This window comes from Lipomyces doorenjongii (genome assembly GCF_038497915.1).
Source record: "Lipomyces doorenjongii strain NRRL Y-27504 unplaced genomic scaffold V1508scaffold_21, whole genome shotgun sequence".
In the NCBI taxonomy this organism is placed as follows: Eukaryota; Fungi; Ascomycota; class Lipomycetes; order Lipomycetales; family Lipomycetaceae; genus Lipomyces; species Lipomyces doorenjongii.
Window position 1 is genome coordinate 107379 of NW_027118088.1, and position 23253 is coordinate 130631.

The following is a 23253-nucleotide window of genomic DNA, read 5'->3' on the forward strand; positions in this document are numbered from 1 at the left end:
CGTGGTAGCAAAACCTTAAAGTTGAGTTGTGGAGAGCCGGGTAAAGCTCATGTGGCTGCCAGGGAAATTTTTGTGAGATTATTGTGGATATCAAATTTAGTCTGCCACGAGCCCCAACCTAGCATTCCCGCAGTGTCAGTATTTGTTCAGTCGCTTTCGAAATAGAAAACATGGATTCTCGGACAATTGGCATTTTGGGAGGTGGACAGCTTGGTCGTATGCTTGTTGAAGCTGCCAGCAGACTGAACATTGACACTTTGATCCTAGACGCTGAGAATGCGCCTGCGAAACAGATTCGGGCATCGACACTCCATGTTAATGGGTCATTTTCAGATGCGTCAGCAGTTAGAGAGTTGGCTTCTAGAGTTGATGTTTTGACTGTCGAAATTGAGCATGTTAATGCCGATGTTTTGATCGAGCTACAGAAAGAGAAGCCGGAGCTAGAGATCCATCCCGCGCCAGACACAATTAAACTTATTCAGGATAAATATATGCAGAAGATGCATCTAATTGGAAAAGGAATTGCTGCTCCGGAATCAGTGAGCGTCGAGAATACAGAAGAGAGCCTGAAGGCTATTGGTTCGAAGTTCGGATATCCGTATATGTTGAAATCGCGAACTCAAGCATACGATGGTCGTGGAAACTATGTTGTCTCGTCTGTGGTGGATATTTCGAGTGCTCTGAAGGCTCTAAGCTCACGCCCTTTATACGCGGAGAAGTGGGCACAATTTAGAAAAGAGTTGGCTGTTATGGTCGTTCGCCAGAAAGATGGTTCGACATTGTCATATCCTGCGGTTGAAACAATCCAGACAAACAATATCTGCCACCTTGTCTATGCTCCTGCTCGAATACCGGATTCGGTTCAGACTCGTGCTAGATATCTTGCCGAAAAGGCGGTCGCGACATTTGCTGGTGCTGGTATTTTTGGTGTCGAGATGTTTCTCCTGGAGGATGGGGAGATTTTATTGAATGAAATTGCACCTCGACCCCACAACTCTGGACATTACACTATAGACGCTTGCCCCACCTCGCAGTTTGAAGCCCACATTCGTGCTATCTTGGGACTACCGATTGCAAAGAATGGATTGGCCCTGTCGACTCCTACCACCAATGCCATCATGCTCAACGTCCTCGGTGCGGACCACCCCAACGGAGAACTCGAGATTTGCAAACGATCATTGATCACTCGTGGTGCCACTCTCCACTTATACGGCAAGATTACTCGCCCAGGGCGTAAGATGGGTCATATCAATATTGTCGCAGGTAGTATGTACGAATGCGAGACTCGTTTAGCTCAAATCCAAGGTGCGGATGAGGCCGTCTCTTCCGAAATAGAAGATGAGAAGCCATTGGTTGGAATTATTATGGGCTCTGACTCAGACTTGCCTGTTATGGCTGTCGGGGCTAGAATACTGAAACAATTCGGCGTTCCATTCGAGGTGACCATCGTGTCGGCTCACAGAACACCGTTCCGCATGACTAAGTATGCGACAGAGGCCGCTACTAGAGGAATAAGGACAATTATCGCTGGAGCTGGCGGTGCCGCTCATTTACCTGGAATGGTTGCAGCCATGACTACTTTGCCCGTAATTGGCGTTCCTGTTAAGGGAAGCTCACTTGACGGCGTGGATTCACTGCATTCCATTGTGCAAATGCCTGTCAGTCGACTTTTCGTTCAATGAATTAAGAAGTTAACTAACTAATTACAGAGAGGTATTCCGGTAGCAACTGTAGCCATCAACAACGCCACTAATGCGGCCTTGCTGGCTATCCGGAATCTCGCGGCTTTCATGCCAGAATACCAACTTAAACTTGAGCAGTACTATATGTCGATAGAAGATGAGGTTTTGGGAAAGGCGGCGATATTAGAGAAAATCGGCTATGAAGAGTATCTGTCTAAGTAAAAGTAAAATTTATATAATGTAAATTATTCTTTGTATTTATTTATAGCGGTTTTGTTGGTTTAAATTTTCTGCTCGGAGTCAAAAAGTCTGATCGGTGTGTTAATGTATTCAATTAGCTATCACTTAGCCGTATTTGAAGGTATGCCAGGTATTTCTATTAGAACTAGATATACACTAATATCAATTGATGACACCAAGTATGTGTTCATATACCCAAGTGATTCACGTCTGAAATCGATATCTTGTGTCAAATCGTTCACTATCGACAGCGAAAGCTGACCATCGTCTGCAATGCATATTAGTGTGTCAAATTCTCAGTAAGTACGTGAAAACTAAACGCGTACTTAAATCAGGGAACCGCAGTTAAATTATCGATTATCGATTCGTCTGCATCCACTTCGAAGTGCAGTCTACTACCAAACAGAAGAACGGTCACCGATAGGCTTGACAATAGCAAAGAACGCCGCGACGGCTCCCAATATCACGTAAGTTTTCTTCTATTATTATGTCATAGTTAGGCCAAATCCTTCGATTGTGTTTATGATGATCCATACAGTGAAAAGCTCTATATTAACGCCACATTAGCACATATACAGCGAAGCAATGAAAGGAAATCAAGTACCGTTTGCTGGGGTGCTATCATCATGATGGTGGTCGTCGTCATGATGTTCTTCATGACTGTGGCCTGCGGAGTAGCTTCGTGTCATCTGCTGGAAACCATTGCTCCGGTTTAATGGGAACAACTGAGATTGCGATCGGACGAATGCATGACTGTTAACTTTGCCGACTAACCGACTAATTGTTGGTCGCATCATCGTGTATCTATGTGGAATATATTGGCCGTATGTACCTAGAGAACAAGCTGGTCGTGTTAGCATTACCTGCCGCGACGACGATTGGCCAGAAGATTCCGGGTAATAAATTAAGCTTCACGCGATAGAAATCTTTGAGTTTTAAATTTCAAGGTCTCTTGGTCCGTTTACGCGGAATACCGTAAAAGGGCTGCAAGCTTTTTCGCACTACAAGTCCCAAAAGAAACAAACTCTAGATATTTAGAAACTGTTGTTTACCATGAATCTCCTTATTTTATCATTCATTACAAATCCAAATCTCTATCTAAGTACGGATGACTGGAGTGCCTTAGGGATGCAAACCGAGTCTCCATAATTTTCGTCCTCTTTCTGGACTTACTGTGATAACACTAACTAAATTGGGCTTAGCTCCAACAACATGAATTTCTAAAAGCAAAATCCTGGGGCACTTTTAAGGAATTCGGTTTACTCTCTGATACTCTCACGCAATCAGCAACTCGAAATGCTTGCAGAAGGTTCTGAATCAGAGAAATACTTGAAGTAACATCTAGCCAATACAAATAAGTGCCGTTAATTTTCTTGTTTGATATGCTTTATCTGGTCGAAAGACTACGAAAAAGCTGTGGATTTCACGGAACCAGAACAAAATCATTCCACCCAGCTCCAATGCTCAGTATTGATTGAATAACGGTATTAAAACAAATCTCGGCGTACAATGAACTCTGATGAGCTTTCGTTAGCTTTACAAGTATGGACGCAATGTTTGGTCAAATAACCGCCTATGGTGTGCTGACACGAGAGTAGAGAGAATTTCCTGACCTGGACAGTGCGTTGGTCGCGGCGATAGCTCTGGACACCAATAGTTTGGAAGAAGCCAGGAAGCAATGTAGTTATTTATATTTTGAGACGATAGTCGATAGAGATTATGAAGATCAATTTAGCCAGTCATCAACTCATCAGGGCGCCGTTGCAGTGGACGGTTCAGTATTCAGTGTAGATGGTTCGGTATGCAGTTCTGGCTCGGATGGGTCCTGGGACACAGATAGAGAGAATCAGCAAGCTGTTCTTGAGTTGGAAAGAAAGCCAGCAGATTCTAAAGTCAGCTTTCTTTCTATGTGCTTTCCAATGAGAGAGCAAGAAGAGCTGAAATTAATTCTAGCTGGCTGCGATAATAATATTTCACGGGCTTTGGATAACCTTCTCAGTTTACATTTTATCAATCAACAAGATTCAGGGACCGAAATTGATGGTCCTGCGCCTGACAGGAGTCATATATCAAGAAGCAAGAAGAAGAGGAACACACGAAATATTGGGACTATCGAGAATGTGTTGGATTTTGGCCATAGTTCCAGGAAGTCTAGTCCTTCGTCGGTAAATCACAGGGACTCATCTGAGCTAATCCGCTTCGCCGGATTGCTGGATATTCCAATTGGAAATGCGAGAGCCATGGAGCAGAGAAATGCTGGGTCACGTACTGCGTTATATCTCCAACTGTTGGAGGCAAATCCTGGTCTGATATGGAGTGCAGGGGGCCTCAATATGAAGGAAAATTTGACAGAACTTTCAGCGACGTTTCCCGGGCTTCCATCATTAATTTGCCGGAAAATTTTGAGAGCAACTAGGAATGACCTTGTCAAATCGACAGAGATTGCTTTAGTGATTCTGTTGAAGTCGCAAGAAACTGGTGAAGATTTGACCACTTTCGTTGCGGACGCATGCGACGGCAGAGTCTCGCAATCAGTATCGGTAATTCAAGATGAATTTGTGACCGTCCCAAACCGGAAAGGCAAGACAGTTGCACTTGAGAAGCAGCTATCTGCTGCAGAATTGCATCAAGTGATGGAAAAGAAATTGATGGCCCACAGGGAGTTACTCAACAAGACAAAGGAACTTGATCGTCGACGAAACAATAAGAACTTTCATGCATCTGCTAGCGTTCACTATCGGGTGGCGGCTAATGAATTATTTAATGAAGTGAAGTATTATCGGCTCGAATATGCGCGAGCATTAGTTACAGAGACGTACGTAATATGTAATGATCTTGACAAGAGGGCAGTATATTAACAGGGTACCCTAGTGGAACGCAGTATTGTATTGATTTTCACGGTATCGGTGTTCACGAAGCCAATATTATTTGTCGCGAAAAGCTAGACGAATGGTGGGAAAAAACGACTGACCAGAAGCCAAGGCGCCCGTTCAAAATCATTACTGGTGCTGGTAATCACAGTGCCAAAGGCAAAGCCAGAATTTTACCATTTCTTATCCAATCTTTAGGAGGCGAAGGCTGGATGTTTTATGTAGATCACGGGTACATTTCGGTGTATGGATTTCGAGGGCAGCGTTGATTTCAAAGGACGACGTGTAATCGTGTTAATTTGCACCAGGACATCTTCAATCTGTATCATATGTGCATTTTTGGGCATACGGGGAGCATTTAGAATTGTTAGGAGAATGTACTATAGAAAATTTTTTTCTTCACTCGATATAGTATATGAGAGCCAACTAGTTTCATCCAAGTACTGCTAACTTTTGTCAGTTAGAATCAATATTGAAACACATACAAAATCATGAACGCCGATTCCAGTCCCATAAATTTATCCATGTCTACGCAAGATAATAATCATGATGCGCTATTCTACAGGTCTCCGTACAAATTTAGGATCTATACCCTAACCCGAAGGAACTTGCAACCATTATGAACTCACAATCTATTCCATATCGTCACCTGAGACTTCCTCCTGCTCAACGATGTGCACGGGAGCGCTAGATCTGTTCGCTTTGGTCTGATATTTTTGATAGAGTGAGTCGACTAACGAAAAGTCACCTTCCCTGCACTGACCGAATATCCGCACAATCTTCTCCGCAACCTAGAGAACCCAGTCAGCTGGCAATTCAAACGGATGAATCGAAAACCGGCATACATCATAGGCTGAATCGTCCTCAACGGCGACCTCAAATTCGTCCTCCATAATTTGTAATAGTCTGTCTTCTATATCTTCCGAATCCACTTGCTGCTGTTGCTCTAAATATCAGATCAGTACTTGCCATCTCCGAAATTTTGCGCCGAGCAATATATATCATACCATATAACTCGACTATTGAGCCCACCATCCAGTCTCTTTTATCCTCGCTATTTGGTCCACCCCAAAAGCTCTGGACAGCAACCGTAAGAGCTTCCCAATTGTAAATAGCCATACAGACACCGAGCTCGAATCTGGCATGTTGCGTAGGAGTGGTAAGCAAATTCTTTGCTACTTGCAACGAAGTCATTTTCCAACTATATCTTGAGTATATTTAAAGTCGGAATGTTGCAATTGGAGGTTAAGAACTAAACATTATTTGACTGAAAAAATACCTTTTCGTCTCGTGTCTCATTTAACTTTCAGCCCTAACCCAAATTCTTAATTCAAGGCTGTTGCTGGTGATTATTTGTGTCCCAGGAGCAGTCAATGGTTTCCCATCGTCAATGAACAATTATCCTCAATTAAGCGAGAAGCGAAAGACATGGTGACTGCTCCCGATCTTGTTCTAGATCCCAGTCTGCGAGACTGGGTCTTGTTTCCCATTCTCCTGGTTATGATCCTGGTCGGTATTTTGCGACACTACATTACATTGCTTCTACAGTCATCGCCGAAGCAGTTGGATCTGTTGGCTATTCGAGAACAGTAAGTGCTTTCGTTATCATTGAGTGCCCTGAATAATAATTTAATTTTGACAGGCAATCTCTAGCGCGAGGCGCCAGTTTACGATCGAATGGCAAGCTCATTCCTCCATCGTCATTTCAGTCGCGAAAAACATATTTGATACAGGCATTCAAGAATGGTATCTTCCTGAAGGACCAGGAGGCATTTAAGAATAAGGATGAACCAAAGCCACCTGCAAATCCTCTTGCCGAGCCAGGTGGAATGGATCAAATGTTGAATATGTTGAAGGGCAATATGGTCATGATTGTGCCGCAGACTCTATTGATGAGTTGGATCAACTTCTTCTTTAGTGGCTTTATTTTGAGTATGTATTACTTTCAGCTTTAATATTAAGGAAATCATCTGATATTTGTTAGTGAAATTACCTTTCCCTCTGACAGTTCGATTCAAGTCAATCCTGCAATCAGGCGTTGCTACGAGAGATTTGGACGTCAGATGGGTGTCTTCCATGTCGTGGTATTTCCTCAACTTATTCGGCTTGCGGTCAGTCTATGATGTCATTCTTGGAAGCAACAATTGTAAGCTTTGATATTGTCTACTCTAATTGAATGCCTGGGGTACGTTTCTAACTATTACTAGCCGCCGGGGGAGGAATGGACATGGCCGGCATGAACCCTGGTATGATGGGCGGTGGACTTCAGCCCGGACAGGACATATACAAGCTCTACTTGAGCGAAGCTGAGAACATTGAACTCACCACTCATGAATACTTACTAGAGGATATCGAGGATCGAATACTAGAGAAGTACGAGTAATGAAAAGCTCGGTTGCTCATTGACATACTGTGAGAGTATACAGCGTGCTAACTGCTCGCAAGAAATCGGCGTTTATGAATGCCAGTCTCTTTATCCTGTATGTAATGATGGTAAATAGTCTATTACGAGAGTATCAAGATGCGCCCCATCAATGCATTCAAAAACTTTTTACGGCCCCCCATATAACCAAAAATCCAAGTGCCTTCGTGTATTTACACAGACAAATTTAACCATCCATGGCAAAATATATTTGTCTGCAGTCAACCGCAGCTTTTCGAACAGCACGCCGAGGGTCGTCGAGCACAACAGCTAGCGTGCGAATGATCTCTCCCCGGTAGGGCTGCACAACTTCTCCTGGAAGGGATTTGGGCAACACAGCCAAACAGTTCAATGCTGCTACCCGTACGGCAGGTGGATTTGATGCCTTGTCGACAGTAGACTCTAGAACGCACGGCACAATCGTGGAAAGGTGCCCGGACATGAGATCCTTAGCATCGGAAAGTGTAGCAGTGATGGTATCAATAGTAGCCAATTTCACATGCGAGTCGCTCAAAGAGAGACTCTGCAGAAGCAACGGTAGGAAAGTAGAGAGATGAGGAATAACAATCTTCCCCGGCATATGCTGGAGAATATTTGAAAGGCCGACTAAATGGTTTCGCTTTACCTCGCTGTTCGTGCTGGAATTGAAACCATCGACAATTCTCTGGATAGAGTAGCTGAAATACTGTTGCTTAGAGAGCAATCGCACAATCACGAAATTACTCTTGTCGAGAATCTCATCATCGGCGATGAGAATACCGCACGTCTTACTCGCGCACCGGCCAAAAGACTCGTCCCGTAGAAGTTGTAGAACCAGATCCACGGTTTCGAATGCTCTTCGATTACCCTTGAAGATCAACGATTTCCCCACCTAAGACATGACCATTGTCAGATTTTATGAGTATCACAATTTAGGACGTAAGACGCACATACCCATGCAAGGAGCTCAAGACTACTTGCCCTCTCCATCATGGAATTGGAACCAGTAACCCGTGTCTTCAACTCTTCAACCGCAGAATCGATAAATTTCTGCTCATCATTTTTGGGCAGCCACTTGTTTACTAGCAGAGCGATCAACCTCGCCAATGCTAAACGATCAGGAATATTGTACTTTGTTAATGCCACGGGGATCAAATTCGATGCAAGGCAAAGTACGTCAGGGTAAGGAAATGCAGTCTACCAATGTCAACACTCCCGACATCACAACAGAAACGGGCAGCAATGCTTACTTCTATTCGCAATCCAGCAACGGCTGCCGTGAATATCTCGACTAACCCTTCTGCACAGAAACCCTTCTCAAGGGGCTTCGTTGCGCTCGCAATTCGAGCACGCTGACTTTCTTGTATCAATGAGGACGCTTCATTGGTGACATATAAGTTACAAATTTGCTTAGCAAATTCGCTTTGATCCTCAGCAGATACAGACCGCACTAGCAGATTGACAATCTTTGCCGTGACCGCAACAACTGAGCTGTGGCACATAATTTTGGACTGCGGCTGGTCGCGATCGACTGACGCCGTAAATGTCATCGAAATCAGTTTTGGTGTGAGAGTCATGAAGAAGAATCTCAAATCCCAATCCTTTTCCGTGAGCTTACGCTGAATGACCAGAAGAAGAGTCGTGAGGATTGACTGCGCGAATACAACATCCTGCCCCTCTTAAAAATGTGAGAATTACAAACATGTGACAATCTAAAATAAGACGACATTATATGTACCTTTTGCAATGAGCGCGAGCTTATTTAACAATCGAACGGTCAAAATTTCGTAAATTGCCCTGTTGATGCAGAGATCAGCGAGGGACGAAAGAATAATTCTGTAATGTTTTCTAGGTGTTTGTGAGGTTGCTGATGCTGGAATATCGGGATCTGGCAGCTGCGAAAGAAATGCTGGGAACACTGTATTTAAAATGATGTCTGGATTCACGCTTCCCAGCTCCTTCAAAGAAGAAAGTGCTGCTGTACTGTATCAAATGTTAGCAGGCTTCATTGAGATCAGAGATATTCGACTGCATACCATAGTGATTCATTTGTATCAGTTAACACTACGTCATCAAGGTACTGCGCCACCATACCGAGCTCACTCACATCTAAGAATTCTTGCAGAAGCGAGAGTTTCACCAATCCTTGTAACGCGAGCAATCTGAAGGAAACTTCCTCACGCGGTGTGCTAACAAAAGCCCTGCAAAATAATTCAAAGAGAGTATCTTTATGCATCAACAAGCCATTCTCAGGGGACTTTTCCGATACACCCTTCCACCCATATAGATTACCGGAGGATTCAATAAATAAGATTAACATTTCTAAAGCCGTCTTCTGCTGCGCAATGGTAGCCCCTGATGTGAGATCGACAAGTCGGAAAATGCCAGGCAAAGTCGTTTCCGCTATAGTGTCATGAGCAGCAAATGAGCCCTCCGCAATAGCTGCCAATAACTGAGCAGCAGGTTTGGCCTGCCGTGATTCGAGATTGACGATCTGTGGATAACACTCATTCGTAGCGGTTTTCAAGAACTTATCTAACCCAGAGTCCTCTACCGCTTTGCGCACCATTCTAATTGAAATTGTTGCTGTGAGTGTCTTCAATAGTTTACAAACAAGATCGGGAATATCCTCCTCTCCTTCATGCAGAACCTCAAACTTTACTGAATTATAAATTTCCTCCCAGTGTTTTTCCACGGTGACTCCACCATAGTTTTCAACACAAGCAATGACTGTGAGCAGAGTATCTCTCTTGACGTTTATCGAACTAGATGTGAGCTTCTCAATCAAACTGGGGAATGAGTACTCCGCGAAAAGAGGTGACGCCGCGATGCACTCCCTATTATTATATTAGACTATCGTGTAAAAACGGAAGAAACCTTGCGTACCTCAATTTCAACTTCAAATCTTCAGAGGTAATTCCATAAGGATCATCTGGTGGTGGTCGAAACGTGATCGGAAAATAGCAAAAACTGGCATCGAATAGTGACTACTGATATCAATCCTGGCCGCTTACAAGGACTAGACCTGAACCAACTAACCTCCTTAGATATTTCTATCTGGAAATTCTCAATAATTATCTTCAGTATGGAAAAGACAACCAGCAAATTCCTGGGATCTTTCTCGCCTGCGATGAGCCTCGTAAATCCGTTCAAGGTACTGTTATTCGTGCCCTTGAGAACAGCAATGTGATGAGTAGCAAGACAGTCAATGATCTGATAAACGACGTATCTTGTTGCTTGGTTATGCTTCTTCATGTCGACTTTGGCGAAGAGCCTATACAATCGTCAGAGTGAACTATTGCGCAAGTATAACAGCTTAATTACGCTTCAATTATCGTTTTGATGGCAGAAGTCGAAATATGTTTCATTTTGCTTAACGCCAGCAAACCGCCTCCGGATTCGTTCAAGCATTCTTCATCCTCTAATCGGTCGCTCAAGAATTCTGATAGCATGGTAACTACGTCATTCCGTTAACTTTATGTCACTCGCGAGGAAAAAAATTGCACCTACTTTGTCGAGAATTTAATTTACCAGCAGATAACTTTGATAAAACAGCTGCGACACAACTCAGTGCTATACAGTCAAGATATTAGGTCCCATTTGTAATGCACTTTTGATACAGCTAACAAACCTTTCACCCTGATACCCGTGTCTTCGTCAGTTAAATATCTTCCCAGACTCTCTATGAAGTCAATAAGCCGTGTTTTGTCCGATTCAATATCTAGTACGATAGTCAGTAAAGGGTTCGGTCGCAATATAAACTGCATTTGCAACACACCATTGGCAATATTCTTCGCTATTGTGTCTGCCTCAGTGGGTGAGGTTTCTAGTGACACCATGTACTTATCTATGACCAACTTCTCCATATTACCACTCTCAACAATGCAAATAATAAACTTGTCCTTCTTAGAGGGAGCCAATGAGTAAAACCGTGCTATATACTACTATAAATAGTTCACAGTGTTTCGATTCTCCAGATAGTCTAGTGCTCAATTTAAGGAATCTGTTTTTTTATTTTTATTTTTGCGAAAGACTGAGGAACATAGCGGTTCATGTCATCGCACTGTTTCAAGGGTATATAGTCTGCACAAGGTTTAGTGCTTTGTTAGCGCGGCTTTCATGATCTCGTCTTCCGCGGAAATTGAAAATATTACCCTACCGTCACTTTATTTGTCCCAAGTCCCGCCTCCGCCACCCCACACTCATCGCTGCGGTGGGATGAATCTCGAGGAATCCAAGGAAAAAAAAACTTGAACGCGAAATTTTCCGGTTACACACTCCCCGCCACACCTTTGCCGGGTTTCCAAGCTTATATTTGGATTTCCGTCGAGTTATCGTGACTCGCCTGTAATTTCATTGTTTGCAACATTTGAGATATTAATTTCTCTTATCAGCATGTCTCCAATTCCTGGATCAGATGGTGCTGGTGCGGTTGCTTGCAGTAAGTATTTCTTATCCGAATTAGTGACGCATTTGCGATATCTCTGTGATTTTCGCGCGTCTAATGTAGACTGGACGGTTCTGATTGAAACACAGAAACTATCCTTGCGAGTTCGGTCGCGAATGTTTACACCAGCGAAATCAAGAAGAGTATTGAAGAACTTGGAAGGAAGCCCAAATTGGTTGGTTTCTTGGCCAATGCCGATCCTGCTGCCCGCATGTATGCTGAGTGGACTGGAAAGACGTGCGTAGAAATTGGCTTTATGTTTGAACTGCGAGAAGTTGATAAAGAGGAACTGGAAGATTATATTGTTCTGGCAAACGAGGATGATGATGTGGACGGTATTATGATCTATTTCCCTGTGTTTGGCAACAGACAGGATCAGTATCTTCAGCAAGTTGTTTCGAAGGATAAGGACGTTGAGGGTCTATCGCATATTTATATTCAGAATCTGTATCATAATGTGCGCTACCTTGACGATGCCAAGACACAGAAGAGTATATTACCATGCACACCTTTGGCTCTCGTCAAGATCTTAGAATATCTTGGAGTCTACAACATGATTTTACCATACGGCAACAGACTCTACGGTAAAACAATTACTATTATTAATCGAAGCGAAATTGTTGGTCGCCCTCTCGCCGCGTTACTGGCTAATGATGGTGCCGTCGTTTACTCCTTCGACATCGACAGCGTTCAAAAGTTTACCCGGGGAGAAGGTATCAGACTACGAAGTCACCGCGTGAGCGATGTTGAGGTCAAGCTAGAAGACATTGCCGTAATGTCGGACGTCATTATTACTGGTGTCCCATCGGAGAACTACAAGTTCGAGACAAATTACATCAAGGACGGCGCTGTCTGTGTCAATTTCTCGACAGCCAAGAACTTTAGTCCGGACGTTAAGACAAAGTCTTCGCTCTATGTTCCCTCAGTCGGAAAGGTCACTGTTACTATGCTGATGCGTAATCTCTTGCGCCTTATAACCAATAAATCATCACGGAAGTTCGAGCTTAACTAATGTATAGTATATGTTTTAGGAATATTGGAGTATGATGTATATAAAAGTAGTTCGGACGGTTTGATTTTAATTTTTGGGTAGATTTTATACTCAATCTGATAGATTTGTGAATACACAAACCTAATAATTTAATACGTACAAAATGCAATCCATAATAGAGACCCAAACTAATGCGCACGAATGTCTTACTTAATTTGCCGCTTTCTCTTCTTAGGCTGCTCCTCGTCGGATACAATAACATCCTCAATCTCGTCGTCGCCTTCATCCTCGAATTCATCTTTCCTTCTCTTCTTAAGACCCTTCATTTTTCTCGTCTGCAACTTCATCAAATCTTGTTTGCCAACATGTATCGTAGCAACCTTGTCACCTAACAAATCGGTCTCGACATTCTTCTTCGTCTTAGGCTGAAGTTCCTTCGGAATTCTCATAGCTTGCTTCAACATGTCAGGATCCGCCTCCCGGACGCGACCTAGCTGGAAATCAAACCGTGGGCCAATTTCTTCTAACTCGACTCTAGGAACTTTATTCTGTGTCTTGTTTTTGTACGTGTTGATCTTATAAACTCGAAAATTGATCGAAGGAAGATTGGAGGTATCCCCACTATACACACTAATATTTCCATCTCCAGAAGCAGTGACGGAGATGATGTACTGCAAGCCGGCCAGATCGAGCATCGAAATCTGCTCGCCCCGGAAAAAATCGAGCAACATTGATTTGACCATTTGGAAATGTGGGTGGGAATCGAAAATCGGGCCCACGAACGAAATCAATGGCTTCATGCCAACATTAATAGTCAATTTCTACGGTAATTAGACTTGCACTGTGGAAAATATGGACCTAAAATATGCGTACCTTAAAATCTGACATAGTTTTGTAGTTCAGGATCTTTAACTCGAACATGTCCAGAACTTGGAAATTGAATGTGCGTAGCCACGTCAAATTATTCGGTCTCTTCTTCGAGTTTGAGCCAAAGATGATCAGCGACGCGTCATTCTTCTGGGAAAAAAATTCCAGCGAAGATGCGTCTTCAAACGGGTGAATTTCGTTTCTTTTCTGGAACTTCTTGATGTCGGGTTGTTTGTAAGCGGCCTAGATCCGTTAACACTACCAAATGCTCTGGAAAAGAGAGAGAACTTATGCTGCATACAATATCCGTCATTGCATTCTGAACAAGGACACCGCAGGTGGATCCACGGACTGTTAGCGCCTTTTTGGTGTTCTCAATCGCTTTCGGCGAACGATTTTCCATCGCACGCTTGGAGCGCGCATTCTTTGGTTTCCTATTTCAATTAGTGCCAGAATAGTTAATGACGACGAACGTATACTAACACTATTCGCATCATATTGAATGTCGATGTTCGGTGATATTAACGGAGGAAGTCCGAATCTGGGTCGGCGTGGGTGAGTACTAGAAACTAAATTTTTTTTGGTGTAGACTTTGGGAGTTCTTGAAAGTTGAAGTCCCAACGCCACAAACCTCTTTTACAGTCGTCCCAAAATACTTCGGTATTCCGAATCGAGGCTTGCTTCCACTTGAACGATTCTTCAATCTGATTCCGGCCGTACGAAACACATTAGATCTACTAAGACACTCATTTGACTACTTTTTCTTTGTCATGACGATGAAAATTGATCAGTATAAGAATATTAAAATGTCCCATTTGTATATATATCAATCACTGCACGACGACAGATTTTAGAATATTCTGGCGCATATCCGCGGCGATCAGGCCGTACATCTTGCGCATTATGAGACAAATACGACGACTGATGGATAAGCCCGTGTTCTTTGGTACGAGAAGGACCAGTGCCACGGAGTTTCAACATCTGCACCCATAGTGGGCACCAATTTAAGAGTCGTCGATGACGATTACCAAACCGTTTGTGAAGTGTCTCGTTTGCTTGCCTCAGCAGGACTTTCCGATGGTTCACGGATGTAGAATATGGGCTTTTAGTCTAATTCTCTGAATTTAGGATGGAATCAAGGTCGTGAGCAACAACTGCTCTGAGAATTTGTTGCCACTCACTTTTCGTGCAGCCTGTCGTAAGTCCTCGAAGCGTGGGAGTTGCCGTGCCTATCGATGAATAGATGGCACAAAAGGCAGACACTTTTACTTGTCTCCGGGAGACAGAATCCTGTTCCGAATCCAAGAAATTGGACGTCAACTTGCATTTTCGACGGAGTTCACACTGATCCCGAACTATTTCTTAAACCCTTGTTGCCTAAAGAGCGAATCTAGATAAGATATTGTACACCAATAAGTTACACCAATAAGTTACAACATAAACAAGTCTACCATTTGCGTTGGAATAAACAATACGACACCCTTAAAACCATTGCTGGCAAATTGGACGCGAGCGCGTTCGTCCACAGACTACTCTATTGGTGCGAATTGCATCTGACACAATCGATCTCGTGCACGCAGCTTAACGACAATGATCTCACCCGAAGTAGTAATTAAAAAGAATTTTCCAAGTCGTGGTAATGGTCTAGTCGTCGCCAAGGATATTCCAGCATGTAAGTCAATTGTTGGTTTTTTGCGTTTTTTAGTGACGCTGGAGGACTGATATTAGTACGCTCTCAGACTCGGAAATATTCAGGAAAATACCTGAGGTGTCGGTTCCTGATAGTGACCATCGCTCACAGATCTGCGCGAATTGTTTTCTTTTTGCGGCAGATACCGGGGACAGGGTCCAGCCGGGGTCCGTTGTCAAATTGCTCTCGTGTGGGAAATGCCGTTCTACTTATTACTGTTCACAAGTGAGCATACAACCAATTATTAATATTGGAACAATTGGCTAACTGGTGCAGGACTGTCAACTGCAAGATTGGAAAGCTTATCATAAACGAGAATGCAAAATACTAGCATCTTTAGTGCGACAAGTACCACCCTCACCAGTGGTTCTATTAATGCGGATTCTTATGATGGATGGCAACAAACGAGACAGATTCTACAACGCAATGGCAAATTTGATGTCACATATTGACGATAGAAGTAAAATGGAGGATTTTTCAACATTGGTGCTCATGAGCAAGGGAGCGAAGGAATATTCTGGCACAAAGTTGTCTTTGGATTCTGTGGTCGGATTGCTTTGTAAAGTGAGCTTCTCTGGATTATCCGGTAAAACTACTGTCGGCTAACATTAACAGGTCATGACAAACAGTGCTTCAATACCAAATCCGAGTTACGATACTGTAGGCATGATGTTCGACCCGTTAATTTCACTGATCAATCACTCATGCGACCCGAACGCCGTCCTCGTGTTCAATAAAAATGTACTCTTAGTCCGCGCCACCCGGCAGATCAAGGAAGGCGAGGAAATACTTATCACATATACTGATAACACAATGCCAATGCCACATCGCAAGGAGCAGCTGCGGACGCGGTATTTTTTTGACTGCCAGTGCACAGCCTGTTGCCCGCCCGTCCCGCTTGGCATTAAACCAGATCCGCGAAACGATTTTACATGTCCTGAATGCGGTACCCCTTTTCAACCATATCTAATGAAGTCCCACCAAAGTGCGCAATTGTACAACGACATCTATGAATGCTCATCGTGTCACTACGAATTCCACAATGCACCTCACGTCGTGGCTAATATAGAGAATGAAATTGCCAGGACTGGGCTCGCGGACGTCTCCAGGATTGAGAGTGATGACATGGCAAGCGGACTTGTATCGAAGTTGAAACAGCTCTACAAACTAAAGACGATCCCGATACACCGATCCCCATTCATCGAAGTGCTCGCCAATTTGATTCCATATTACATAAAGCAACAGGACTGGAGCACTGCACTGCGGTTGATTGGAATCGAGTATTTTCTGCAGGATGAAGTGCGTTCTTGGCAGCCTGAGTTTGCGCCTATCAGACTGGCGCATATAATGCGGTTCGTGGTTATTTTGCTTTATCTTATCACTACCGGGAACTACAGCAAAGACTTAGAACATTATTCGATCGACTTGCGCGAATGCCTGTGGGGATTAGTTACTGAACTGGAGCGTGCGATCCCGCGTATATACGGCGAGAATTCGGCCTTTGAAATACATGTTCGGGAGAAATACAAACAAGAGATGCTGAGGCAGATGGGACCAGTTCTGGCTCGGATTCATATGACTAGTACATTAGAACAGCTGGGATGGTACAAGGAGATGGATAAGATCAAAGCTTATGCCATAGATTTTCTTGATCAGCCTTGATATCGATATATATATATATGTATCTCGAGATCAACTAAGTATCCGCGCGATCGTGCTTTCATATGGTGCGCGAGCGATCCGCTTTATCAAGAATCTTAACAGTTTCGGATTCCCAGCTGCTAACTACACCGAGAACAGAACTCAGCTGGAAAACTCCACATTGTGAAGTTCATTGATTCGTCTCATCCTTGTGTTGCCTGTGCCTCCGGTATTGATCCGCAGCCACTTACAGGAAAAGTAAAATTCTATTCTGTATATCATCGTCTGAAGTTACTAATGGTATCGTAGTTCAAACTGCAAGTGTTGCCCAGTCTATGTTGGCATTGAACAATGGGTGTACACTATGGTCAGGTATTCAATATGGTCCACTTGGACTCACATCGTTTGGCGTGGTACCATTCTGGAGAATGACTCGTTGCAGACTTTAGTTGCATCTGTCAAGGTTAGTCGGAATGGCGTGCTGTGATGCACTAGAGTGTAATGGTGGGCTTATAATTTGAACGAGACTGATGGGTTTAACCTGCATATTGATTCACTTAGCATCAACGAATGTTAATATTATACATTTCTAATCACACAGCAATCCACACGATAAAGCTATTCAGACAAAAAAAATAACGCACAACACAATGGCGATATACAATACATATACAATTACCTCTTTCTTCCACTTCACCTATGTAGCATTATTCTTGCCACAACCGATTCAGTCTGCTTGGTTGTCACTTTCATTGGTTGTCACTAACGATCTTCGAGGGCTCGCTGTCGGTCCCGGTCTCAGCTCCTACAGGAGGCTCCGCCGTATCAGACACAACCGATGCCGGAGTCTGGTACGCGCTCTCGGCGGACGTCGAAACGGGTTCCTCAACTGGTGCCCGAGCAGACTCCGCGGCTGCCTCAGTAGGTTGGGCCAAGCTAGTGCCGGCAACGGGAATATCTTCGGTGGGTTCGACTGGCGACGATGTAGACTCCGGACCTAATTGGGCGGGCTCGCCTTCAGTGGAAGTAGCAGCGGGCGAGGTCAACGTCGATTTTCGGCTCAGCGTTCCAGATCCAGAGGTAGCAACATCATGTATGACATTCCACCACTTCACCAAGTCATCGTATGTCGAAGTCTTAAACTCGAATGTGTGCTTGGTGGAGATTGTCTTGAGCGCGTCCTTGGCCGTGATCTTGAACTTATTCTTGCCGGTCTCCTTAGGGTACATTGCGCCAATATTAGCGTCAGGAAGGTAGATGGAGAATTCAGGTTCTGGGCTCTGGACGTAGTCTTTTGATGCGAACTGGTGCAGAAACTTGGACGGCGTGACGACGTAATATGCGGAGTTATAGGTCTTGGAGAAAGCCATGGTGCTCTTGCGCTGGATGACTCCCTCGATGAGCGATCTTGTGGATTCATGGTCTTGATTGGCGAACTTGACGCGGTCGATTGAGCGCTTGGGTGCAGTTTCGTCGGCAAGGATGTGCTTGTTGCTAGCAACAAATTGATCCCACTCAAATTCCTGCGGAATGTTGGTGAACGCGGTAGTGATGGCGCCATAGCACTCGCGCTGAAAGTCCCAGAATGTGTTCTGGGTCTGATCTATGAGTTTGAACATCTGGTGGATACCACCGACAATGTGAGATTCGAATGTCTTGAAATCGCGCTGGATACTAAGCAAGGTGTCGGTCTGGATGTTCTCCTTCATGATCTGGCTATCGAGTTTGCAAAGGACACCTCTGTAGATGATGTACGGGTCCTTGAGCGTATCGGGCTTGCCGCTGAAGACGCCGAAGGAGCTGGTGTGTTGGCCTAGCAGTTCGATCTGCTTGTGTGTTAGTCCGCGGGCCCTCTCGACATCTTTGACCCCCTTGAAACCGTTGGACTTGAGACCCCTGATGTGTTCCTTAATGTCATGGCTGAGTCTGTCGACATGCGGAATGACTGTGGACTTGATTGTCTTCTCGGCCTCGGTGGAAGCATTGATGAGAACCTCGGACTTTTCGCGAATGGCAAAAAAGCCGCCGGAGATGCCTTCGCGGGCGGGCTTGTCACCGTTCTGTGGCACGGTCTCTACGGAGTCGAAGCGCGGGGCCTCGTGGACTGACTTTGAGATCCTCTCATAGTCGCGAGATAGGTTGTGGTACATGACGCGGTGGCCCTCGCCATAATCATGGAGCAGATCGACAACATGACGCCAGGAGTCGAGGCGCTGAATTAGTACAGTAGTCGGATCGGTGATCTCGAGAGGGATCGCCTCTTCGACGCCAGTTGTAGTAGCTGAAGTAGTAGGAGCAGAGGGTGATTCTGCCATGACAGATGACTTTATACGGGAGCAAGACGAGGAAAATGATAAGGACCGCGACGACGAAAAACGTAGCGCGATCGGTATTTAAGAAGGCACCGATCAGCTGTTGCAACTTCAAGCGAGTGCATGAGCTCAACTGGCTCAACTGAGCCTCTGCGTCATACCCAAACAAAGCTGCATTGGAAGTGGAACCTCGCCGTGTCCCAAGCAAGGCACGAGACCCGCGAAAAAAAGTCAACTCAGGGCACTCACTTCTTAATACAGATTAGTGCAAACCTTAGTTGGCTCTGACCCATAGGCTGGGTCCTTCCCTGCCTCTACACCCGAGCAGCCAGACTACGGGTCAGCTTCCGATGAAGCCTCCCTTCAGCTCACAGTTCAGGAACCAGTCACCCACTCTAACATTATTATTTCTGCGTGTAACTTAATGAACTGGACAATCGTGCACAAGATGAGACTCTAGCGCGTTTTCAGGTGGCAATCTGTAATAATAGTTACAATCATGTTGACATAGGAATGAGCATTCGAGATTTTGATCGTGGCTCCCGAGGATCGACATGACGTCAGCCAAAAGCCGACACGGGACAAGCCTTCCAGAACGCCCGGCTTCACAGGGTTGTCGAACAAAACCTAGACACCGATCTATCTCTCCGAAGCTTTATTCAACCTCACGGCCTTAGCGACTCATTAACACTGGAATAATATACTCTGACTAATGACTAATCCCAACGTAATTGTCTCAACTCTATTCATCAATATTTCGTAATCTAACAGCAAATGCAAGAACGGTAAATCCCAAGACTCCAGAGCAGCACAATCCCAACACATTTCTAAAAGCCTTACAACGCAATCTTGGACTTGATATCATAATCCGGCGGCCGTCCTCCAAACACGACTTTGCCTCTCACGTTTAACGCCGCATTATCTGACGATATCAACACGTTCACGTACAACTCTCGTGTGATCCTGATTTCGTCCTCAGCAACACCCAAATCGTCCTGTGGAATCCAAATAACCGGTTTTTTTGCCCGCAATGCCTCGTGTCGAAACGCGCGGTTCACCAAGAAATCCCGCTCCTCGGCACTGAGATCCTCAAGGTCTTCAGCCACACCCTCAAGCAACATCGCGTCTTTTGAATTCCTCGCTAACTCAGCTTCGCGCGCGGCAGCATCGTTGCCAGTGTATATCAAATCTGTAACATTCTTGATATGTCCCAATTGCTTGCTAATTCCCAGCTTATTCGCAGTATTCTCAAGCTGCGCGCCAACACTCGTGCCAACGTCTCCCACAAATCGGCCAGGCACGCTCTCTAGTGTCGTCGTAATCGGCTTCTTAAACGCAGCAAACAACTGTCCAAGCGGCGACGGTATTAACGGCGCGCCTGTATCAATGTCGATATACCCAGAATCTTTCGTATCCGTCGAATAACGGGCATGTTCAGACCCACTCTGACTCTGTAACTCAACATCCGAATCATCATGTGTCATTTTTTTCTTTAAATCACCCTTGCTGACTTCCCCGCTCATCGACGTAGTACTTTCGATTGCAGAGTAACTCTTCGTGGACGACGAACTCGCCAACAAAGGCCTTTGATTCGCTTTCTCCCAGTGCTTCATCGCTAACCGCGCTCGTCCTTCAAGTGAAATAGGGAGATAAGTAAGAAGCGGACCAAAAGAGTTGTTCAGCACGATCTGGTATATCGCCGTGAAGAAAAAAACAATAATCATGATAATCGCATGCGCCGTACATGACGCCTTCAAGTCTTCGTCTCGCACAAGGAAAAACAAACCAACAAGGCACAGTTCCATCACATATACACCAGTAAACAACTGGTTAATCGCACGATGAAAGTAGAGTCCAGCAGAATCAATCGGATTGTAGTTACAGTATATAAACATATATCGATACGCTATATAAAATAGAGAAAACGCAATCAAACTCATCGGCATGATCAGTGGGGAAATAATTGTGTAGACAATACCAATCGCGCCGAGATTAGTATAGATTGGATAGAATGTACCCCACTGCACGTGTGATAAAGTCGTCAGACGCGTGAACTTTTGCCGAGCAGTGACGTCCACCAATGGGCCGATAATCATTTTCATGAACAGCGGACCAACGCGGAGAAGTGCAGCAGCACTCACCGTCAGACCCTGCAAGATGAGGTATGAAAAGAAGAAGTTGGATGCCTTTGGTAAATTAGACGCCAACAAACCAGGAATCGACGTCGGGTTTTGAGTGAGCTCTTGAATGACTGTCGTGATCGAGCTCGCAATGGTGACGACCAAGAAGACCTGCACGAACAAGAAACTAAAGTACGAACTCTGGACAATCTCCTCGACCTGCACACCGGTCGAGGCACCTCGCTGAGTAGCAAATACTACGTATCATCAGTAGTGGCCGGCCACGTCAAATAATAAACAAACCTACATCTCAGAACAATGGGCAACAACGCCATGAGACCAGCCAACGCAGCGGGTGGCAAAATGCCAGAAACAATACCCTTAATCGCCGGTGGCATGCCGTTGATAAAGTCCAAGAACGGCAACGCACTGGTTAAGTAACTGAGCTGAGAAATAATACCGACAAACGCGACAGGGAACGCCCATCCGACAATCAAACCGCCAGTAGCACCTATAGTGAGCATAGACCGTAGCAACGCTTCCCACCACTTGATGCGCATACTGCTCCAAATAATATCGTTCGGATTGATCTCAATCATTCGGGGAACCATGTGCTGAGGCGAGTCGCTCGCAAGAGACTGGCAAGCCATGTGCGCGGCAATCTGATTGTTGAATTGAATGAAGCATGAGTTCATGAATGGATACTGCTTTTCGTCCTGCTGCATATCCTCAATTTCCTCGTTGAGCTTGTTGAGATGCGTGCGGCACCATTCAATAGTATCGACCTTCTTAGAAAACCCAGGTAATGCCGGGAACTGCCTGAACTTACTGATGTTGTGCTTTGGACGATCTTTCTCCTTCAAGTACTTTGTCCAAGCCGGAATCGGCGCCCCGCTTTCATCTAATGGCGCCTCGATCTCGCGAATTTCTGCTTCAGCTTTCGTATTGCTTTTGCGAGCTCTCTGGAGCTGCTGCTTGTACGCTTTTGCTGCTTTCTGTATCAGCACAGTCTCCGCATTCTCCAGCTTCGACGCCACCTGATCTCGTTCTCTAATTTTGTCAGAGAGCGACTCCAAATTCCGATTAATCCAAACATTTCGCACGCCACCGGGTAATACGTCGAAAATTGTCCGAATCTTTTCGGCGTCGCACATGTCCTCTGGAATAGCGCGGATAAGCACTGTCGTGGCACTTGCTCGCAATCGATGCTGCGGGGAGATCAAGTACCTCTGGCGCATGGTAACATAAGCTGCCATCTCGTGATGGAATACGGCACAAAGAAAGATGATATACACAACAGCGAGTATCAAGTGTGCCCAATACCGGCTAGTGTCGGTCGCACCAATATTCACCCACGCTAGCTTGTCCAGCCCGGTCGCAGTGCCGGACGACGTGTTCGCGCCGTTGATAGGCAGTAATATGGGTAGGACAATCAGTGACGCGGTGAAGAAGATGAAGATGAGCATGACGAGGTAGCGCATAAAAAAGTATGCGTCCAGACCGCATTTCTTGATAAATTCGGATTCGGGCATGAGGAGAGTTGGGATGAGCCAGTCGAATAGGCCGCGTCCTGACGGCGGGACTTGTTGTCTGCGTGAAATTAGCATAGCAAAATACAGGAAGTGTATTCGACACACCGCTTTGGGACAGCATAAGTTTTCGGCTCGTAGACGCGACGGGTTCGTTTTCGCATGAGTAGGAAGAGCCACAACTCCAAGGCGAAGATGATAAGCGACGCAAGAAGAGACGAGATGAATGTCGACAGTGACTGCCCATAGCTATCCTGTGCAGAGCCAGAGTTGCTGTCGAGACCGTGCCCACCAGATCCCGACGTTGTTGCCACGGCCGAGGATGATGTGGATGTGCTGGACTGGTAGGATGAGAACGTGGTCATGGAAGCGGACAAGGCTGATGAGACAGCGGAAGTCACCGAACTGGCGAGGCTCGACGTGACCGATGACATTTTCCGCCGCGGTGAAGATGAGAAGACGT

The 23253-nt window shown here is 45.1% G+C and overlaps 10 protein-coding genes across 10 annotated transcripts; 5 read left to right on the forward strand and 5 right to left on the reverse strand.

Annotated features, from left to right (window-relative positions):
• The first annotated feature begins 91 nt into the window (after positions 1-91).
• On the forward strand, positions 92-2151 carry V1508DRAFT_385734 (AIR carboxylase-domain-containing protein). Its single transcript, XM_066937805.1, has 2 exons — positions 92-1658; positions 1710-2151. Exons 1-2 carry the CDS (start codon positions 171-173, stop codon positions 1902-1904), a joined length of 1683 nt encoding a protein of 560 aa, XP_066796113.1. The 5' UTR covers positions 92-170; the 3' UTR covers positions 1905-2151.
• A 1043-nt stretch (positions 2152-3194) lies between these two features.
• Positions 3195-5282, forward strand: V1508DRAFT_455543 (uncharacterized protein). The gene is made up of 3 exons (XM_066942619.1): positions 3195-3464; positions 3521-4737; positions 4794-5282. The coding sequence occupies exons 1-3, from the start codon at positions 3432-3434 to the stop codon at positions 5059-5061; spliced, it is 1518 nt and encodes a 505-aa protein (XP_066796114.1). The 5' UTR covers positions 3195-3431; the 3' UTR covers positions 5062-5282.
• Positions 5141-6045, reverse strand: V1508DRAFT_416565 (Pre-rRNA-processing protein TSR2-domain-containing protein). The gene is made up of 4 exons (XM_066940223.1): positions 5800-6045; positions 5638-5738; positions 5422-5583; positions 5141-5242 (listed from the first exon to the last, which is right to left on the reverse strand). The coding sequence occupies exons 1-3, from the start codon at positions 5984-5986 to the stop codon at positions 5425-5427; spliced, it is 447 nt and encodes a 148-aa protein (XP_066796115.1). The 5' UTR covers positions 5987-6045; the 3' UTR covers positions 5141-5242; positions 5422-5424.
• Positions 6046-6161: 116 nt separating this feature from the next.
• V1508DRAFT_369973 (integral membrane protein DUF106-domain-containing protein) lies at positions 6162-7323 on the forward strand. Its single transcript, XM_066937453.1, has 4 exons — positions 6162-6381; positions 6435-6724; positions 6777-6938; positions 7000-7323. Exons 1-4 carry the CDS (start codon positions 6221-6223, stop codon positions 7173-7175), a joined length of 789 nt encoding a protein of 262 aa, XP_066796116.1. The 5' UTR covers positions 6162-6220; the 3' UTR covers positions 7176-7323.
• On the reverse strand, positions 7260-11219 carry V1508DRAFT_385743 (Dos2-interacting transcription regulator of RNA-Pol-II-domain-containing protein). Its single transcript, XM_066937806.1, has 11 exons — positions 10972-11219; positions 10825-10914; positions 10704-10766; positions 10518-10650; positions 10233-10467; positions 10080-10180; positions 9230-10030; positions 8932-9176; positions 8444-8871; positions 8148-8390; positions 7260-8085 (listed from the first exon to the last, which is right to left on the reverse strand). The coding sequence occupies exons 1-11, from the start codon at positions 11057-11059 to the stop codon at positions 7402-7404; spliced, it is 3111 nt and encodes a 1036-aa protein (XP_066796117.1). The 5' UTR covers positions 11060-11219; the 3' UTR covers positions 7260-7401.
• Positions 11220-11381: 162 nt separating this feature from the next.
• Positions 11382-12791, forward strand: V1508DRAFT_416573 (uncharacterized protein). Its single transcript, XM_066940224.1, has 2 exons — positions 11382-11634; positions 11730-12791. Exons 1-2 carry the CDS (start codon positions 11589-11591, stop codon positions 12650-12652), a joined length of 969 nt encoding a protein of 322 aa, XP_066796118.1. The 5' UTR covers positions 11382-11588; the 3' UTR covers positions 12653-12791.
• Positions 12702-14063, reverse strand: V1508DRAFT_455547 (Brix domain-containing protein). The gene is made up of 4 exons (XM_066942620.1): positions 13982-14063; positions 13800-13932; positions 13505-13741; positions 12702-13452 (listed from the first exon to the last, which is right to left on the reverse strand). The coding sequence occupies exons 1-4, from the start codon at positions 13993-13995 to the stop codon at positions 12838-12840; spliced, it is 999 nt and encodes a 332-aa protein (XP_066796119.1). The 5' UTR covers positions 13996-14063; the 3' UTR covers positions 12702-12837.
• Positions 14064-15088: 1025 nt separating this feature from the next.
• On the forward strand, positions 15089-16850 carry V1508DRAFT_404069 (uncharacterized protein; the record flags this gene model as incomplete). Its single annotated transcript, XM_066938605.1, has 4 exons — positions 15089-15170; positions 15238-15413; positions 15465-15752; positions 15804-16850. The coding sequence occupies 4 exons, from the start codon at positions 15089-15091 to the stop codon at positions 16848-16850; spliced, it is 1593 nt and encodes a 530-aa protein (XP_066796120.1).
• A 512-nt stretch (positions 16851-17362) lies between these two features.
• On the reverse strand, positions 17363-19286 carry V1508DRAFT_416584 (uncharacterized protein). Its single transcript, XM_066940225.1, has one exon. The coding sequence runs from the start codon at positions 19142-19144 to the stop codon at positions 17579-17581; it is 1566 nt and encodes a 521-aa protein (XP_066796121.1). The 5' UTR covers positions 19145-19286; the 3' UTR covers positions 17363-17578.
• A 691-nt stretch (positions 19287-19977) lies between these two features.
• V1508DRAFT_354085 (uncharacterized protein) lies at positions 19978-23155 on the reverse strand (the record flags this gene model as incomplete). Its single annotated transcript, XM_066936900.1, has 3 exons — positions 19978-21518; positions 21569-22851; positions 22899-23155. The coding sequence occupies 3 exons, from the start codon at positions 23153-23155 to the stop codon at positions 19978-19980; spliced, it is 3081 nt and encodes a 1026-aa protein (XP_066796122.1).
• Positions 23156-23253: the final 98 nt, after the last annotated feature.

Excerpts from the sequence above, each read along its gene's own strand:
- V1508DRAFT_385734 (XM_066937805.1), top strand. The coding sequence starts at position 171 with ATGGATTCTCGGACAATTGGCATTTTGGGAGGTGGACAGCTTGGTCGT. Across the intron at positions 1,659-1,709 it reads ATTCCATTGTGCAAATGCCT|AGAGGTATTCCGGTAGCAAC; the intron begins GTCAGTCGACTT and ends AACTAATTACAG.
- V1508DRAFT_455543 (XM_066942619.1), top strand. The coding sequence starts at position 3,432 with ATGAACTCTGATGAGCTTTCGTTAGCTTTACAA. Across the intron at positions 3,465-3,520 it reads AGCTTTCGTTAGCTTTACAA|AGAGAATTTCCTGACCTGGA; the intron begins GTATGGACGCAA and ends ACACGAGAGTAG. Across the intron at positions 4,738-4,793 it reads CGAGCATTAGTTACAGAGAC|TGGAACGCAGTATTGTATTG; the intron begins GTACGTAATATG and ends AGGGTACCCTAG.
- V1508DRAFT_416565 (XM_066940223.1), bottom strand. The coding sequence starts at position 5,986 with ATGACTTCGTTGCAAGTAGCAAAGAATTTGCTTACCACTCCTACGCAA. Across the intron at positions 5,739-5,799 it reads CTCAATAGTCGAGTTATATG|AGCAACAGCAGCAAGTGGAT; the intron begins GTATGATATATA and ends TCTGATATTTAG. Across the intron at positions 5,584-5,637 it reads AGGACGATTCAGCCTATGAT|GTTGCGGAGAAGATTGTGCG; the intron begins GTATGCCGGTTT and ends TGGGTTCTCTAG.
- V1508DRAFT_369973 (XM_066937453.1), top strand. The coding sequence starts at position 6,221 with ATGGTGACTGCTCCCGATCTTGTTCTAGATCCCAGTCTGCGAGACTGG. Across the intron at positions 6,382-6,434 it reads CTGTTGGCTATTCGAGAACA|GCAATCTCTAGCGCGAGGCG; the intron begins GTAAGTGCTTTC and ends TAATTTTGACAG. Across the intron at positions 6,939-6,999 it reads CATTCTTGGAAGCAACAATT|CCGCCGGGGGAGGAATGGAC; the intron begins GTAAGCTTTGAT and ends AACTATTACTAG.
- V1508DRAFT_385743 (XM_066937806.1), bottom strand. The coding sequence starts at position 11,059 with ATGGAGAAGTTGGTCATAGATAAGTACATGGTGTCACTAGAAACCTCA. Across the intron at positions 10,181-10,232 it reads AGATAGAAATATCTAAGGAG|TCACTATTCGATGCCAGTTT; the intron begins GTTAGTTGGTTC and ends TGATATCAGTAG. Across the intron at positions 8,391-8,443 it reads TTGCTGGATTGCGAATAGAA|ACTGCATTTCCTTACCCTGA; the intron begins GTAAGCATTGCT and ends TGACATTGGTAG.
- V1508DRAFT_416573 (XM_066940224.1), top strand. The coding sequence starts at position 11,589 with ATGTCTCCAATTCCTGGATCAGATGGTGCTGGTGCGGTTGCTTGCA. Across the intron at positions 11,635-11,729 it reads TGCTGGTGCGGTTGCTTGCA|AAACTATCCTTGCGAGTTCG; the intron begins GTAAGTATTTCT and ends ATTGAAACACAG.
- V1508DRAFT_455547 (XM_066942620.1), bottom strand. Across the intron at positions 13,742-13,799 it reads AGAATGCAATGACGGATATT|GCCGCTTACAAACAACCCGA; the intron begins GTATGCAGCATA and ends TAACGGATCTAG. Across the intron at positions 13,453-13,504 it reads AAACTATGTCAGATTTTAAG|AAATTGACTATTAATGTTGG; the intron begins GTACGCATATTT and ends TAATTACCGTAG.
- V1508DRAFT_416584 (XM_066940225.1), bottom strand. The coding sequence starts at position 19,144 with ATGGCAGAATCACCCTCTGCTCCTACTACTTCAGCTACTACAACTGGC.